We start from the raw sequence: 13,342 nt of genomic DNA on the forward strand, positions 1-13,342 counted from the left end.
GGCGAGCACGTGGGTGGGGCCTGGGAGAACAGAGGGGCCGTAGTGTGGGAAAGGAAGCACCACGAAAGGCTCCAAGGATCTGAGCCCAGGTGATCTGGGCAGGTACAGGTGGGGCAGCTATTAGCAGAGCTGTGAAAGCAAGAAGGGAGGCTTGGCAGGGAGGTAAGAAGTACCCAGCATTTCCTGTGGCAAGTTGGGTGTTGAGTGTTGGAGCTCAGGGAGGAGCCAGGGCAGATGTGAGAGCCTTTGCAGAGAGACTGTGGCCAAAACCATCAGATTAGGCAAGGCCCCCAAGGGGGAATGTGGCCAAGAAGAGATTCAAGCCCAGGGCTTTGGAAAACGAGAGTGTAGGCCGGTGGTCCTAGAACTTCGGTGTGCAGCAGAATCCTCGGGAAGGTGAGTCAAGGACTCAGAGACCCAGGCACGTTGAAGCAGGGCCTTTCCGTGCCCTAGGGGACGAGGGAAGGGTGGGAGCAAATTTCTGGGCTTACCGTGTTCCCTAGGGATTCTGAGACCCACCAAAGTGTGAGAACCACTGGCTTCAGCCCAGCGGTACTTCTCGGCCTTGGCTCTTGTTGGAACACCCTGAACGGCTCTAGAAACACCGATGTCTGGACCCCAGCCACCCCAAAAGGCTCTTACCTCTGAGAATATTAAAGGGGGTTCTAAGGGGCAGTCAGGTTGGGGACTCCTGGCTGAAGGAGACGAGGAAGAGCAGTGGTCTTGGAGGGGTTAAGAAACAAATCAAAGAAGCAGGAGACCCGTGTGGCTTAGCACGCGGCCCCCTTGATCCAGGAGGGAACAGGTGGGCAACGGGGACTCACAGCCAGTTTTCGGTGGTCTGAACCTTACTGCACGTGGGATTCTGATGGGAAGCCCACACCCCGTACCAGGGACATCAGAAGTTTGGGGATGAAACCCCAGCATTAGGTGCTTTTAACTCTTGACATGTTAACTCAGTGACACACAGCCAAGTTTGAGGGCAAACAGTACTTCTTACACTTGGATGTGGACACGGTTGACTGGGAGTCTTGTTAAAAGGCAGGTTCTAATTCAGCAGGTCTGGGGGGCTGGGCGGGCCTGAGGCTCTCCCTTTGTAGCAGGCACCCAGGTGGTGCCCATGTGCTGGCCCACGGACCACCCTTTGGGTAGCAAGGATGTGCATTCATTTTAAAGCATTCATTTGTGCTGTTGTGGTCATCAACACAAACACCCCATCCCACACTCCACCCATCTCCAAGCCTCTGCTCTTAGAGTCAGAGCCCATCCAGCTCTCAGCAGGCAGGTGGGCAACCAGAACTTTCCCACCTGCATTTCCACTGCTCCCCTCCAGGCTGACGGAACACCGGAGCTGGACCAACAGTCCCCTCTTTATCTGCCAAGGGGGTAGGCATTCTTTTAAAGGAGCAACGTGGTGTTTGTGTGCAGCATCCATGCAGCCTCACACACTGCACCCAAGGGCACGGGAAACTGCTCCCCAGATGTGCCCTTCACCCCACACCTAAACCCCTGCCGCACTACAGGGCAGGGAAGGAGGGACAGCTCTGCCTGCCTCCAGACTCTGAGGTCCGAGCTCAAATCCTGCCTCCGCCCTGTTCCAGCCACGTGCCTTTGAACAAGTCAACGAGCCTGTTTCAGAAGTTCTTCCGTTGTAAACTGTTTGAAATAATGACGCGTGTCTCGTGGTTGTTGGATGAATCCATTGCTTCAGGGACATACGGATATAAATGGATACAAACCCCAGAAGTACAAAGCAGAGCTCGTCGTAGTGACGGATGGGGTGATGGGGCCCCGTGAGGTAGCCCGAGCATGGTGGCCGTGCTCCACGAGCATCCTGTCTGCCCCACAACTTCCTTCCGCTGCCACCACTCCCAGCCCGGGAGCCGGGCAGTCTCGGCTGCCGGCCTCCGGCCCCTGACCCCTCCATGTGCCCTTCCCTCCCGCAGACATGGGGAGCTTTGAGGAGAGTCAGAAGCACCAGAGCGTCTCCCACGGAGAAGCGGCCGTCATCCGCGCCCCACGCATCGCCAGCTTCCCACGGCCGCAGGTGACCTGGTTCCGGGACGGCCGCAAGATCCCGCCCAGCAGCCGCATGTGAGCGTCCTGCCCTTGGTGGGGGGTGGGGGGGGCTGGCCCCGGGAGAGGATATGCGGGGCCACGTAGCGCCCCCAGATGCTGAGGACGGAGGGCCCTCCCTGCACTGGGAGGGAGCCAGATGGGGGACGTACCCGATGAGGGAAGTCTGGTTTCCAGGGACCTTTCTGGGAAAGTGCGGGAGGAGTCTTGGAACCATGACAGCTCCGTGGCCTCCCCGGGGAATCCCAGGCATTGGCTCCACTCTCGGCTGGAGAATAATTCTGCCTCTAAGAGCGCTTAAAAAACCCGAACTGGCACAGACAGAGGCTCTGTCACCGTGGTTACAGGCCCAGGGATCAGGGCACATGGGAGGGCGCTGGCACCTCCCCGGCAGGGTGTCTCCGCGGTGCGTGTGTGGCTGGGTGTCCACCGGTGTGCACGGCTGTGTGTGTTTTGGCTCCAGGGAGGAGGTGAGGCCAGGAGAGGCGGGATGAGGAACACACGGTCCTTTCAGCGCTCACAAGGGCCCCTCTGTGCAGCCCGGAAGGGGGTTGTGGCAGCCTGGCTTGTGGGCAGAGTGACAGAGGCAGCGCCTCCACAGAGGGCGAGGGGCAAAGCACGGGACGCAGCGGCCCTCCTGAGCCCCCTGGGAGAGCCAGCCCAGGCTGTCCTCTTTAGGAGCCGCACTCTCCCCTACACTCTACTCCCAGAAGAGAAGAAAGACCACCCTGGTCCTCGTCCACTCGGGCCACAGATCCATTGTGGGTGGAGCCCATTCTGGTCTCTGTAGGAAGCAGAAGCCGAGACGGACAGTTCTTTCCTCTGGGGAACATGAGGTCCAGTGAGAGAAGCGTGATCTTAATAATATGATGATATCCTGGCAACGACAGTGGCTGTCATTTATGGAGTGCCTGCTGTGTTCTCAGGCCTGGGCTAAGCACACCCCCCAACACCCTCTCCTCCAGGACAGACACGCACCTCCCAGGGAGAGATGCTCTGTCTCGTTCCCTTTTCCATCCCCAGGTCCACCTCAAGAAATATTTGTTGAATGAATGACCCTCACAACAACCTTACGAAGTGGCTGATTTTACCCCCATTTTATAGACGGTAAAGTGAAGGCCCCCAGAGTTTAACTGCTTTGCTAAATCTCACGCAGCTGGTTCCAGGCTTGCCAACTCCAGAGTCAGGTCCTTAATTCTGCCTTATGTGGAAATTATATGAGAACAGGTACAAAGACATGGGAGCTAAAAAGGATAAAGTGATTGTACTTTTGGAGAATTGGTCCCGGTGATTCTCAACGTGGCTGCCCTCTGAGATGATCTGGGACCATTTAAAATATAATCATTTTCAGATTCTACCCTTCACACATTCTTATTTCATTGAAACAGGGTGTACCGAGGCCTTGGGATTTTTAAAAGCTTCCCCGTGATTCCAGCATGCAGCCTCAATTGAGAGCCAGCGTCTAGAATGTATCTGTTACCGACAGACCCGATAGTGCTACGTAACAAGTGGTCCCAGTGGCCTGATGCAATAAGCCTGTATTTGTCATGTGAACCGGCAGATTGGTGAGCTTGGCCTGGCTCTCTCACTTGGCTGGGGCTGGCTGATGAGAATGCCTGGGTGACTCAATTCTGTCCCACGTGTCCCAGCCTCTAGCCAGTGGCCCCTAGCATCTCCTCCCGGCAGTCCCAGAAGAAGCAAAACACAAGCTTCTGCTAATATCCCATTGGTCAAAGCAAGTCACATGGTAGAACTCAGCTCAAGAAGCCAGGAAATTGATTCTGCTCTTGAGTGAGAGGACTACAGAGTCACCTGGCGAAGGTGCCGCTACAGAGCAGGTGATGACTGGGTATACACACACGCGCACCTTCCCGGTCACGCCTCCCCACTCCCCACCTCCTCCAGTCGTACCGAACGCACGAGAGAACACTGTGGGGATTCCATCTCAGCAATTACAGCAGATTAATATTCATAACCCAGAGGAAAGGTCCCTGGAAACCAATTCTCTGGTGTCTGTTTGCTGGAGATGCGCATCTGATGAGCGCTGTCAGTCAGTGGGGTGCTCAGGATGTTGAAGGTGTGTGCTATCTACAGAGGACCGCTCTCCCTCCCAGGGCAGAAGTGGAGATTAGTAACCCCTGGCCCGTTCCTTGATACTCATTGTTAAAAAGGAGACAAGATTCCCATCAAAGACACACGCTGGGGGCTTGGGGCAGCTTCTAGGGTGATTTATTTTATTCTTAATTAAATGATGAGTTGGGCCCCCGTGGAGCTGAGAAAAAAGGGCACACTTCATAGGAGTGGGAGATGGGAGGTGGGAGGGAGCTGGGCCCATCAAAGCAGCGGGAAAGACCTAGGAAATTGAAACCAGAGGAGTGTGGCTAAAATGTATCACCAAGCCCCTGCCTGAGAGTAGAGCCCTGATGTCCACGCCCTGCAAGAATTCCAGCAGCTTCCTTCAATGCGGGTGCCTCTGGGGGCAGTAGGCCGGAAGCCCTCCTGACAGCCACAAATAGCTCTGTGCACTTTGGAGGTGAGGGGCAGGGTTGTTCTGGAACCATCTCTCAAGGGGAAGGTCATCCTGCAGAAGGCTGCTAGCCCAAGGACCTTCCTTTAGCCTCCTGCTGAGGACAGAGGGACAGCAGGTTTTCAAAAGGCCACTGGCCCTTCCCCGGCTCTCTGCCTCCTGTTCACTCTGAACTGGGAACTCGAACCCAGGCCCCGGGGTCCCGGACACAGTGCTTTCCTCTAGTTCCAGTCAAGGCCATGCTAGCTGCATCACAGACAGACCCCCAAATCCCAGGGGCTTAGCGCCAGAGAAGTTTGTTTCCTGCCAACTGAAAGTCCCACCCAGGGCGAGGGATGGGAGGGGCACCCTCTTCCACAGCCAAGCTGGTGGGAGCTCCACCCTCATCCACACTGGGCTCCCAGCGGCCCCGCTGGTCCAAGCCCAGAAGCGGCGCACATCCTCCGTATCCCACTAGCTCAGCCAACTGCCCACCTGGGTGCAAGCGGGGCTGGGAAGGGTGACCCCTGTCTTCCCAAGATCTTCAGTTCTCTGCAGGAGGGGAGCCAGAAAGAGAGGTAGATGGTGACCATATCTGCCACCTGGACATGCCATCCCCCCCGACCCAGGACGGGGTACCAACCACCGCACAATCCACACATTCCATGTTGAACCCAACGAATCGTTGTGCGGGCTCTCTGGTGCGTGGTGGGACACTCTGCAGCTTCCTTGACCGCTACCGACGAGTTAGTACAGCCCCACAGCTGGGATAACCAAGACTTGTCCAGGCATTGCCAAATGTCCCCTGGAAGGTGAAGCCACCCCTGATTGAGAACCACTGACCTAGAAGGATCCATCATAATATAGACAAAATATAGGCAAAGGAGAGAAAGGGAGTGGGGAGAGTCTGCGTGGTCAAGGAGAGAAGGAATTGGAGGTGGGGGGCCTTCTCTGGAGGCTAGAAGAGGAGCTCAGGACAGGCGGGTGTACTGGGGAGGGGGACCAGGCCATGACCAGGGTGCCCACCTGCCAAAGATTTCATCTAGCTGGCTTCTACATCACCAGGGCAGCGGCTGGGGAAGCTGGAACCCAGGGGGTCCACGTGCACTGCTGCTTGTCGTGAGCCCTGACCTTGGACTGTGTGCCTGGAGAGGGCTGAGTGAGAGGGAGGGGACAGCCTCAGGCCACCTGGAAACTAACAGAAGCAGCCACAGGAATTAGAATCAGCCTCAGCCTCAGGGCTGGAAGGGGCCTTCACCCCCATCTGCCTCCACCCCTTACACAGATAAGGAGACTGAGGCCCAGCAAGAAGGAGGCTGTGAGCTCCTTAGAGGCCAGAGCTCCACCCCGGAGCTGCCCCCCTGCCCTGGCACAGCCCAGCCTCCGTTTCCGCAGCCCTCACCCACCCCAACAAGCTCCACTAAAGGACCAGGGCCCCTGCAGGAGAGTCCCACGTGAGGACATGGTCAGCATCCCTGTCCCATTGTGTCGATTTTAAAATATTTTAGCTGGCCCTGTCCTCACTCCCATCACCTCATTAGCTGGAGGTTAAAAGAGCTCTCCAGGGGAAAAGAAAACAAAAAAAAGGACATCATTAGGGTTCCCAGGAATTGGGGCAGGAGGGCTTTGTCTTCCTGCTTCCTGGAGCCCGGCAGGCTCAGCATGCGAACCCCCAAAACCAGGAGGGGAGACCTCAGCACAGCCTGGCTGGGAGAGACCAGGCTGGAGAGGCATTCGTGGGGATGTTTATTTGAGAGCCCATTTAAAACTCTGTTACATTCACCTAATGGGAAAATTTGAAAAGAATTCAACTGGATTTGTCCTTGTTAAACGAACGTTAAGGATGTATAACAGCTGTCTCGGGCACATCACATTAAAATCCAGAGAGAGACTTGACAAACTAATGGTTTTGTTTGTCATCAGGAGGATGGGTGAGAGGAGGTGCCTGGCAGAGCCAGGGTGGGCATTGCTCCTGCACCCGCGTCCAGTGGGGTCCCCAAATTCCCGCCTGCAAAAGCCCTGCACCCGGCCCGCGGACATGGGAGCCAAGGGGCTGCAGGATGGGATCCCAGCAGTGGGAACCAGGCTGGGAGCAAACAGCCCATGTCTATACCCCACTACCCGGCCCGTCTCCTTTCTCCCTCTCCACCAGCCCCGATGGCCCCTCTTTTATTGACCAGATTTGGGGAGAAGTAAACGGATACCCTAAGAGGGGGATGGGGGGAGATGTGAACCCCAGAAGGCTGTGTTACAGGCAGGCTGTAGCCTTTGAATCAACCTAAACAGATTCAGGATTAGGTTAAGGCGGTGATTCTGGAAGGATCATGTTCATTTCTAAGTTCATTTCCGTCTCTCATCATTCATTCATTCATTCACTGATTCTGGTGAATGCGTTTCTTTAGTTCTAGACACTCCTGGTGCAGAGGTAAGTGACACAGGAAAGGGTAGAATTCCAGGGGAGCTCTGGCCCCTCACCAGGCCTGGGGGCGGGGAGTGACAGAGAAGTGTCCCCTGGACAGTTTCAGACCCCTGGGCGTGTTCTGTATTGGGGTCTGATCCCCAGCGCTGGTGGAGTATGGGGATCCTCTGCGAAGTAAACACGGCTGGAGTGTAGGCAGTAAGTGGTTCCAGGCGGTGGGCTGGAGAAGGGGGTCTTGGGGTGCCTGGCTTCACGTCGCCGCTCGCATCCCCGGGTGCTCAGGCTCAGTAGGCCCATAAGAGGCGTTCTTTTCCTCTTCCCAGAGCCATCACCCTGGAGAACGCCCTTGTCATCCTGTCAACGGTGGCTCCCGACGCAGGCCGCTATTCCGCACAAGCTGTTAATGACAAGACCGGGGATACCAAGACCAGCCAGCCCGTTGCTCTCGCCGTGGAGAGTAAGTAAGCCGCAGGGCCCGGGGCCGACGGTGGAGCTCGTCGTTAAATCTTGGGAATGGGGCTCCGGGGGGTCATTGGGAAGATGGAATGGCGGTGGAGGGGGGAGGCTGGGAGAGGGCAGGGGAGGCGCCATCCCAAGGAGGAAGAGGCCCACCTGGGGGTGGGAGTGGGAGGTGGAGGCCGGGAGGGAGCTGAATTCCGGACCCCATGCCCGTGACGAGTCTGAGACCCTATCAGGATGGGGGGACACTTAGCTTGGCTGTTAGCTGGGCCCCTGGGAGCCCAGGGAGGGCGTGGGATATAGGAGAAAGTGTGTGCACTAGAGGATCACCACCACCCCTGGGGCTCAGGTGCCGGTGGGCTGAGCCCGCCAGGAGACGGGAAGCTCGTTTTTAAAGAAATATACTGACTGCCTCTACTCAGCTGGCATGTAAAAAGCACCACTTTTACTTGGAGCCAAGCCATCCTCACCGATGGGAACACTTGCTCTCTGCCCAGGCTCCCGCCTAAAAGTGCCCCTGTGTCCATCCCCAGGGACCACCCCGCACCCTGGAAGAGAGAGGCAAGGCTCTCCCCAGTGGCAGAAAACAGAGGATAGCAAATGGAAAGGGTGACTCCTTGGGTGTCTTTGGCCAAGAAGTATTTGTCCAGCCAAGGCTCAAGGCAGGTTTCCGATCGGTGATGGAGATGCTGGGGGTGTCCCCCCTGGCCTGGTTCTCCCCAGCCCGCTCCCTCCATTCTCCATCCCTGGGATGGAGAGGTGGGTGGGGGATCACAGAGTATGCGGGACAAGGCCAGAGCTTCCCGCAGCGGCCAAGCAGCCACACAGGCTGGGGGAGCCAGATGCTCACGTCCCTCCACATCTGCACAACTGCTGCTCCAAAAGCCAGCCTCGTTTATCATCCGCGGTCCTGCTGGGACGCACCCGCCAGCAGCAAGAGAAGGGTGTCCGCCAGCTCGGAACCTTCCCACGTCCTTCCTCTGATCCCAGCCTCTGTCTTCAAGGGCCCAGAAAGCCCAGAACATTCCCCAGTCCCGACCTGCCCATTCCTGGACCTCCTGAGCACCAGCAGAAGCCCCTCCCATACGCGCAGTGGCCCCCTCCCCCCGACCACATTCCTGTCTGCCCAGAAAGAAACCTGGGTGCAGGGGGCAGAGTTCCAGTCTGGATACCGACCTATCAGGGTCACGGGTGTAACCTCTGACATTGACCTGGGCCAGGGTCTCAGTCTCGTCCCGGCAACCTGGGGCCTGGCCCATGACCTGGGGCTGCTGTTTCTATAGGAAAAGGAAGGTAACCGTCAGAGAGACGTCTGTCCCCATGTATTTTCCAGCGCTTAGAATACCTAGAGTCTAATGGAATTGAATCTTTTGGTGGGAGGGATGCTCACCGTCCGGGTCAAGGCCAGGCATCTTCCTGGGTGACTCGGCTGACCCTGAGACCGTCCCCCAGCCCCTCCCCCTAGCACTCTCCTCCTGGCGGGAATTGCACCAGCTGTTCTCCTGGCCAACTGGGCGGGCTCTTCACTCCCTGCTGCCCACCCCCCAGCCCTCCGGCTGGCCCAAGAGAGGCAGGCAGGGTCCCTTGGGACCCCCATGTGTGCCCAAGCCTCGCCCGCCGCACCCCTGTTGTCTGTTTCTCCCCCACCCCATCACCCCCCTCCACCTGCTCTCACGGTGATTTGTACTGGATTGAGAGCGAAATCAGCTGATTATCAGCTAATTTCTCCTCCCACGAGTGACTGCACTTAAATCCCAGTTACTGTCACTGACACAAATCCCCCAGCTGCCTGCCGGACAGTTTCCTAGGAACAATTGCCTCTCCGCCCACCACCGGCTGCCTCTCCCCTCATCTGTCTCGCCCAAGCCTCACCTCTCCCTCTGCTCTCCCCCCTCCCCGCTTCCTCCCTCCTCTGCTCAGGGCAGCTCAGCTTCTTGGCAGCCCTCGGGGGACATCCATGCTCTTCAGAAATGGAGAAGGAGAGAGCAAAGACCAGGGACACCCCCCCCCCCCAGTTGCTCTCTGCCCAGGTGTCACCCAGGTGACCTCACACGGACTGTCACAGCTCTTGAAAAGTTCATACCTGGCTGATGGTCCCACTGGGTGGCAATCAGAGCTGCACTGTCCAATAGGATGGTAATATGAGCCACATGTGTAATTTAAAACTTGCCACTGGCCTCACTTTTTCAGAAGGAAAAAGAAACTGGTGAAATTAATCTTATTATATTTTATTTACCCAACATATCCAAAATATTAGCAGTTGAACATACAATCGAGAAAATACTAATGAGATGCTTTACACTGGGTTTCTTTTTCTTACTAAGTCTTCAAAATCCGTGTGTATTTTGCACTTAAAGCACATCTCAATTTGGATGCTGGGTTTTCATCTGAAATACGTGATCTGTATTTAGATTTCATAAAATTTACAGCTGGAAAGGTGGGATCGTATGCCCAAGTTTTTCCACACATACAGTGTTCTAATCAGTGTTCTAAGAACTGATTCGGGGATCCGCTTTTAATTAAATGTAAATTAGGTAAAATTAAATCCCATTGCATCAAAGGGGCACCAGTCGCGTTTCAAGAGGTCATAGCCACCTGTGGTTCTCGCCCCACCCCTGCCCATGCTGGACAGGGTAGGTCTGCCCTGGGCCCGCGAGTGCCTGGAAGCCTGCCCGGCAGAGGGGAGCAGCTCGCCTCCCTGCTCCCCGCCCACTTGACCCGTGGCCCCGTCACGTGGTCCCCGAGCCACAGTTTCCTCGCCTGTGGCAAAGCGTAGTCGGGAAGAGGATTCGATGAGATGACTCGGGGAGAATGGATCAGAGTGGGGGTCCCCCGTCGCGCCTGTTATCAAAATCGTCCTGGGGCAGCGAGACCCAACTTTGCCCCCACGTGGGGAACCCCTAAGCTTCCTCGTGCCCCAGGACCCCGTCCACATCGCGAGCTCATGCGGAAGATGCCCATCCTTGCTCTGGTTTGCGTGTGGTTTTCTTGCTTGATCTTTAGGGCCCCATTGACCCCGCTGTCCAGAGCAGTGCCTGAGCATGGCCAGGCTGTCCCCGTCCCCCTGGCTGGCCCTCCTGAGACCCTGAGTCAGTACAGCCCTCCCTGCAGGGAGCGCCTGCTAGAAAGGTGCGTCCTGCCGAGGGTGGGTCCACCCGAGCGGTCCCCCTCTGCCTCCACACCACACCAGCAGCCTCCCTTTCCGCCGCCCCACGTGCTGGGCACCATCCGGCACTCTGGTGCTCCATCGTTACAGCAAACCCTGGAGGCAGTCTGTCATTCCCCTCCACGAGTTACAAAAGCGGGGGAAACAGGCCCAAGAGGTGAAGCAATTTCCTTCCCGGCGACATTCGCTAATGATGCACAAGCCCGAGAATGGAACCATGTTTCCCTGGCTGCCAAGCGCACCTCGTTAACAGCTCCCCAGACGTCCCAGAGGGAAGCACATCTCCCTCTTGGCCACTGCCGCCGCCTGAGAGGCACCTCGAGACTTTCCAGAAGTTACCCCACCCCAGTCTTTACCTCCCAGTCATGGCTGCCACCGGCTCCCCTGCTCTCTCCAGCCCCTGCCACTGGTGACCTTCTGGTGGCAAACCCACTTCCTGCATCCTGATTCTCCTCGACCGCTCAGGACGTTCAGCTCCACTGAGCCCCCTCCCTGGCACCCCGTAACCTGAGCTTCCTCAGCCCCGCGTGTCTCCCCCTGTTCTCCCGTCTCCTGCTTTCTTCTCCCCTGACGTGAACAAGCCAGTGCCTGGTTCTCTGCCCTTTGTGCCTCCCACTCCCCCACCCCTGGTCCCCGGGGTCCCCCTCACCCCACCCTCCTGTTCTCTCCGGGCGCGTCACCCCCCGGGGCTCCTGCCTCGTGTTACTGAATGTCCCCCCTTGAGTACCTTCATTCCGACATCCCACCGCCATCTCCAACCCCAGGGTGACAAAATCCCAACCCATCTCCCTTTGAAAACCTGTTCCTCTTGGGCTTAACTTTTCTCTGTAAAGGGGGCCCCATGTCCAGGCATCTTGTCCTCATGTCTGTCGACCCCTCCGTGTAATGTGCCCACCTAGGGCCGACTTCCAGCCCATAGCCCAGCTTGGAAATTCTCAGTAATCTGGCCCTGACCCAACTTCTCCCAGTCAGATCTACTCCCCCTAGCAGGGATGGAAAGTGGGATTCACCTCATCGGCCAGCTCTGATCCATTGTTGGTGCTTTGTTAAGAAGGATTCTGAGGACACCTCTGGGCTCAGCCAAGAAAAGCACTGACCAATCAAGAGAGTGGGCTGGGGATGGGGCAGCATGTGGGCCAGGATCCATCACGTCTGCTCTGGGGCTCTCCCCTCTCATCCATCCCAGCGCTGTGAGGCCACCCCGGCGTCGCGCCCACATTTACCTCCGGCTCCCCCCATTCAGCTCACCTTCACTCACACAGCGCTCCTGTTCTGGAATGTTCTTCTTCCTCTGGCTTCTCTGAGTTCCACTCAAGTTCCCCCATCTCCTGTGAGTCCCCAGGGAGCACTTGAGGCTTTGCCTGATCTCCTGTAGCCCGGACACGTGTGTCCTCCTTCCCTCGGGCAAGAGGCTCCTGAGAGTCCATGACTTCACCTCCTGGTAGCCTCTGGCTCCATCACTTGGTCCAGGCTGGGTTGGGGGTGGAGAGAAGAAGCAAGGAAACATCTCCGCACCCAAGCTCAGGCAGACAGATCCCCAGAGGAGGGACTGTCATCTATTGAGCACCTACCATGTGTCAGGGACTCTGCACTTACCTCAGAGCAACTTAGCCGTGCCCCCCCAGGACCCTCCTTCCAACACCCGTCATGTGCACCTTTAATCTCTTAGACGTCCAAGCGCGGATCTGACTTCTTCCCAGACTGCACGCCATGAGGACAGACCCCCTACCCATCTCACTCGGCGGGGAATCCCTGGTGCCTGGTACACAGTCTGGCACACACAGAGCCCTTACCCAGAAAAGATTTGTTGAGTCGGGAGCTGATCCCACACAACCCTGAGAGGCGGAGATTTCTACCCCCTTTCTGCAGCTGAGAAAAACTGAGAGACTCGGGGAATGAGGTGACCAGCCGGGGTCACGCCCAGGATGCCTGGGGCAGAGGAAGAGTTTGAGCCAGGTCTTCCTGACCGCCAGGCCCTCCTTCACTGCATCCGGGGCCCTTTTCCTCGTACCCTGCAAGCAGCCACCTGGATCTGGGCAGGACAGGGTCCCTGGGTGGGTGTCAGTCACCCCTTTAACCTCCTAAAGCCAACAAGGCAGCCCTGAGGTGGGGGGGCAGCCCTCCTATTTTTAAACTCCAAGGGCTCTGCTTACCCATGGACGCCGTGGGGCTCTGTCTGTCTTCTCCTCGTGCGCCAGTAATCTGGGCCTCCGTACCTGTGCACCGCGGCATGTAGTAAATAATGTGGAGCACACTTTTATGGATTCAGCTATATCAGCAGCTTTCAATCCAGTCGCTCTTTATGGCACCTACATGAGGCTCTTATATTGTTGCAGTTATTTTGGTTTATAAGCTTCCTTTCTTCCCCCCTTCATTTTAGTTTGTTTACATTTTATTCCCATTCTACCTGGGCCTTTCCCAGCAAGGCCTGGAGGCCCGGCAGGAAAACCCTTCCCGGGGCTGACTGGGGTGGGCTGACTTCCCCATAAAGCATGTCCTGTTGCTGTTGCCTGGGGGCTGTGTGTTTCATTATGGCCTGCACCTCCAGAGCCTCCCGGTTAGGGGCCACCTGGATGGATTTGTTATGAGAGCAAGTCCTTGGTGGCTGTATTTCTGGGAGCCATAGAGCAGGTGTACAGAGAATATTGGAGTTTCTGCCAGTATTGGGCCTGCGCTGACCCACAAAGTTAAGAACCTGGCCACTTCTTCAAGAGCT

General features: G+C 56.9%; 1 protein-coding gene across 4 annotated transcripts in view; it reads left to right on the forward strand.

The window, feature by feature from the left end:
* The window catches only part of SDK2 (sidekick cell adhesion molecule 2), a 264,644-nt gene that overhangs the window by 166,099 nt on the left and 85,203 nt on the right, over positions 1 to 13,342 (forward strand). For all 4 annotated transcript variants that reach the window (XM_032617354.1, XM_032617353.1, XM_032617351.1 and 1 more), the window contains 2 exons: positions 1,947 to 2,094; positions 7,325 to 7,458. In XM_032617354.1, coding sequence (XP_032473245.1) covers positions 1,947 to 2,094; positions 7,325 to 7,458 — 282 coding nt within the window. The remainder of the gene's footprint in view (positions 1 to 1,946; positions 2,095 to 7,324; positions 7,459 to 13,342) is intronic.

The sequence above is a fragment of the Phocoena sinus genome, chromosome 20 (genome assembly GCF_008692025.1).
Source record: "Phocoena sinus isolate mPhoSin1 chromosome 20, mPhoSin1.pri, whole genome shotgun sequence".
Taxonomy (NCBI): Eukaryota; Metazoa; Chordata; class Mammalia; order Artiodactyla; family Phocoenidae; genus Phocoena; species Phocoena sinus.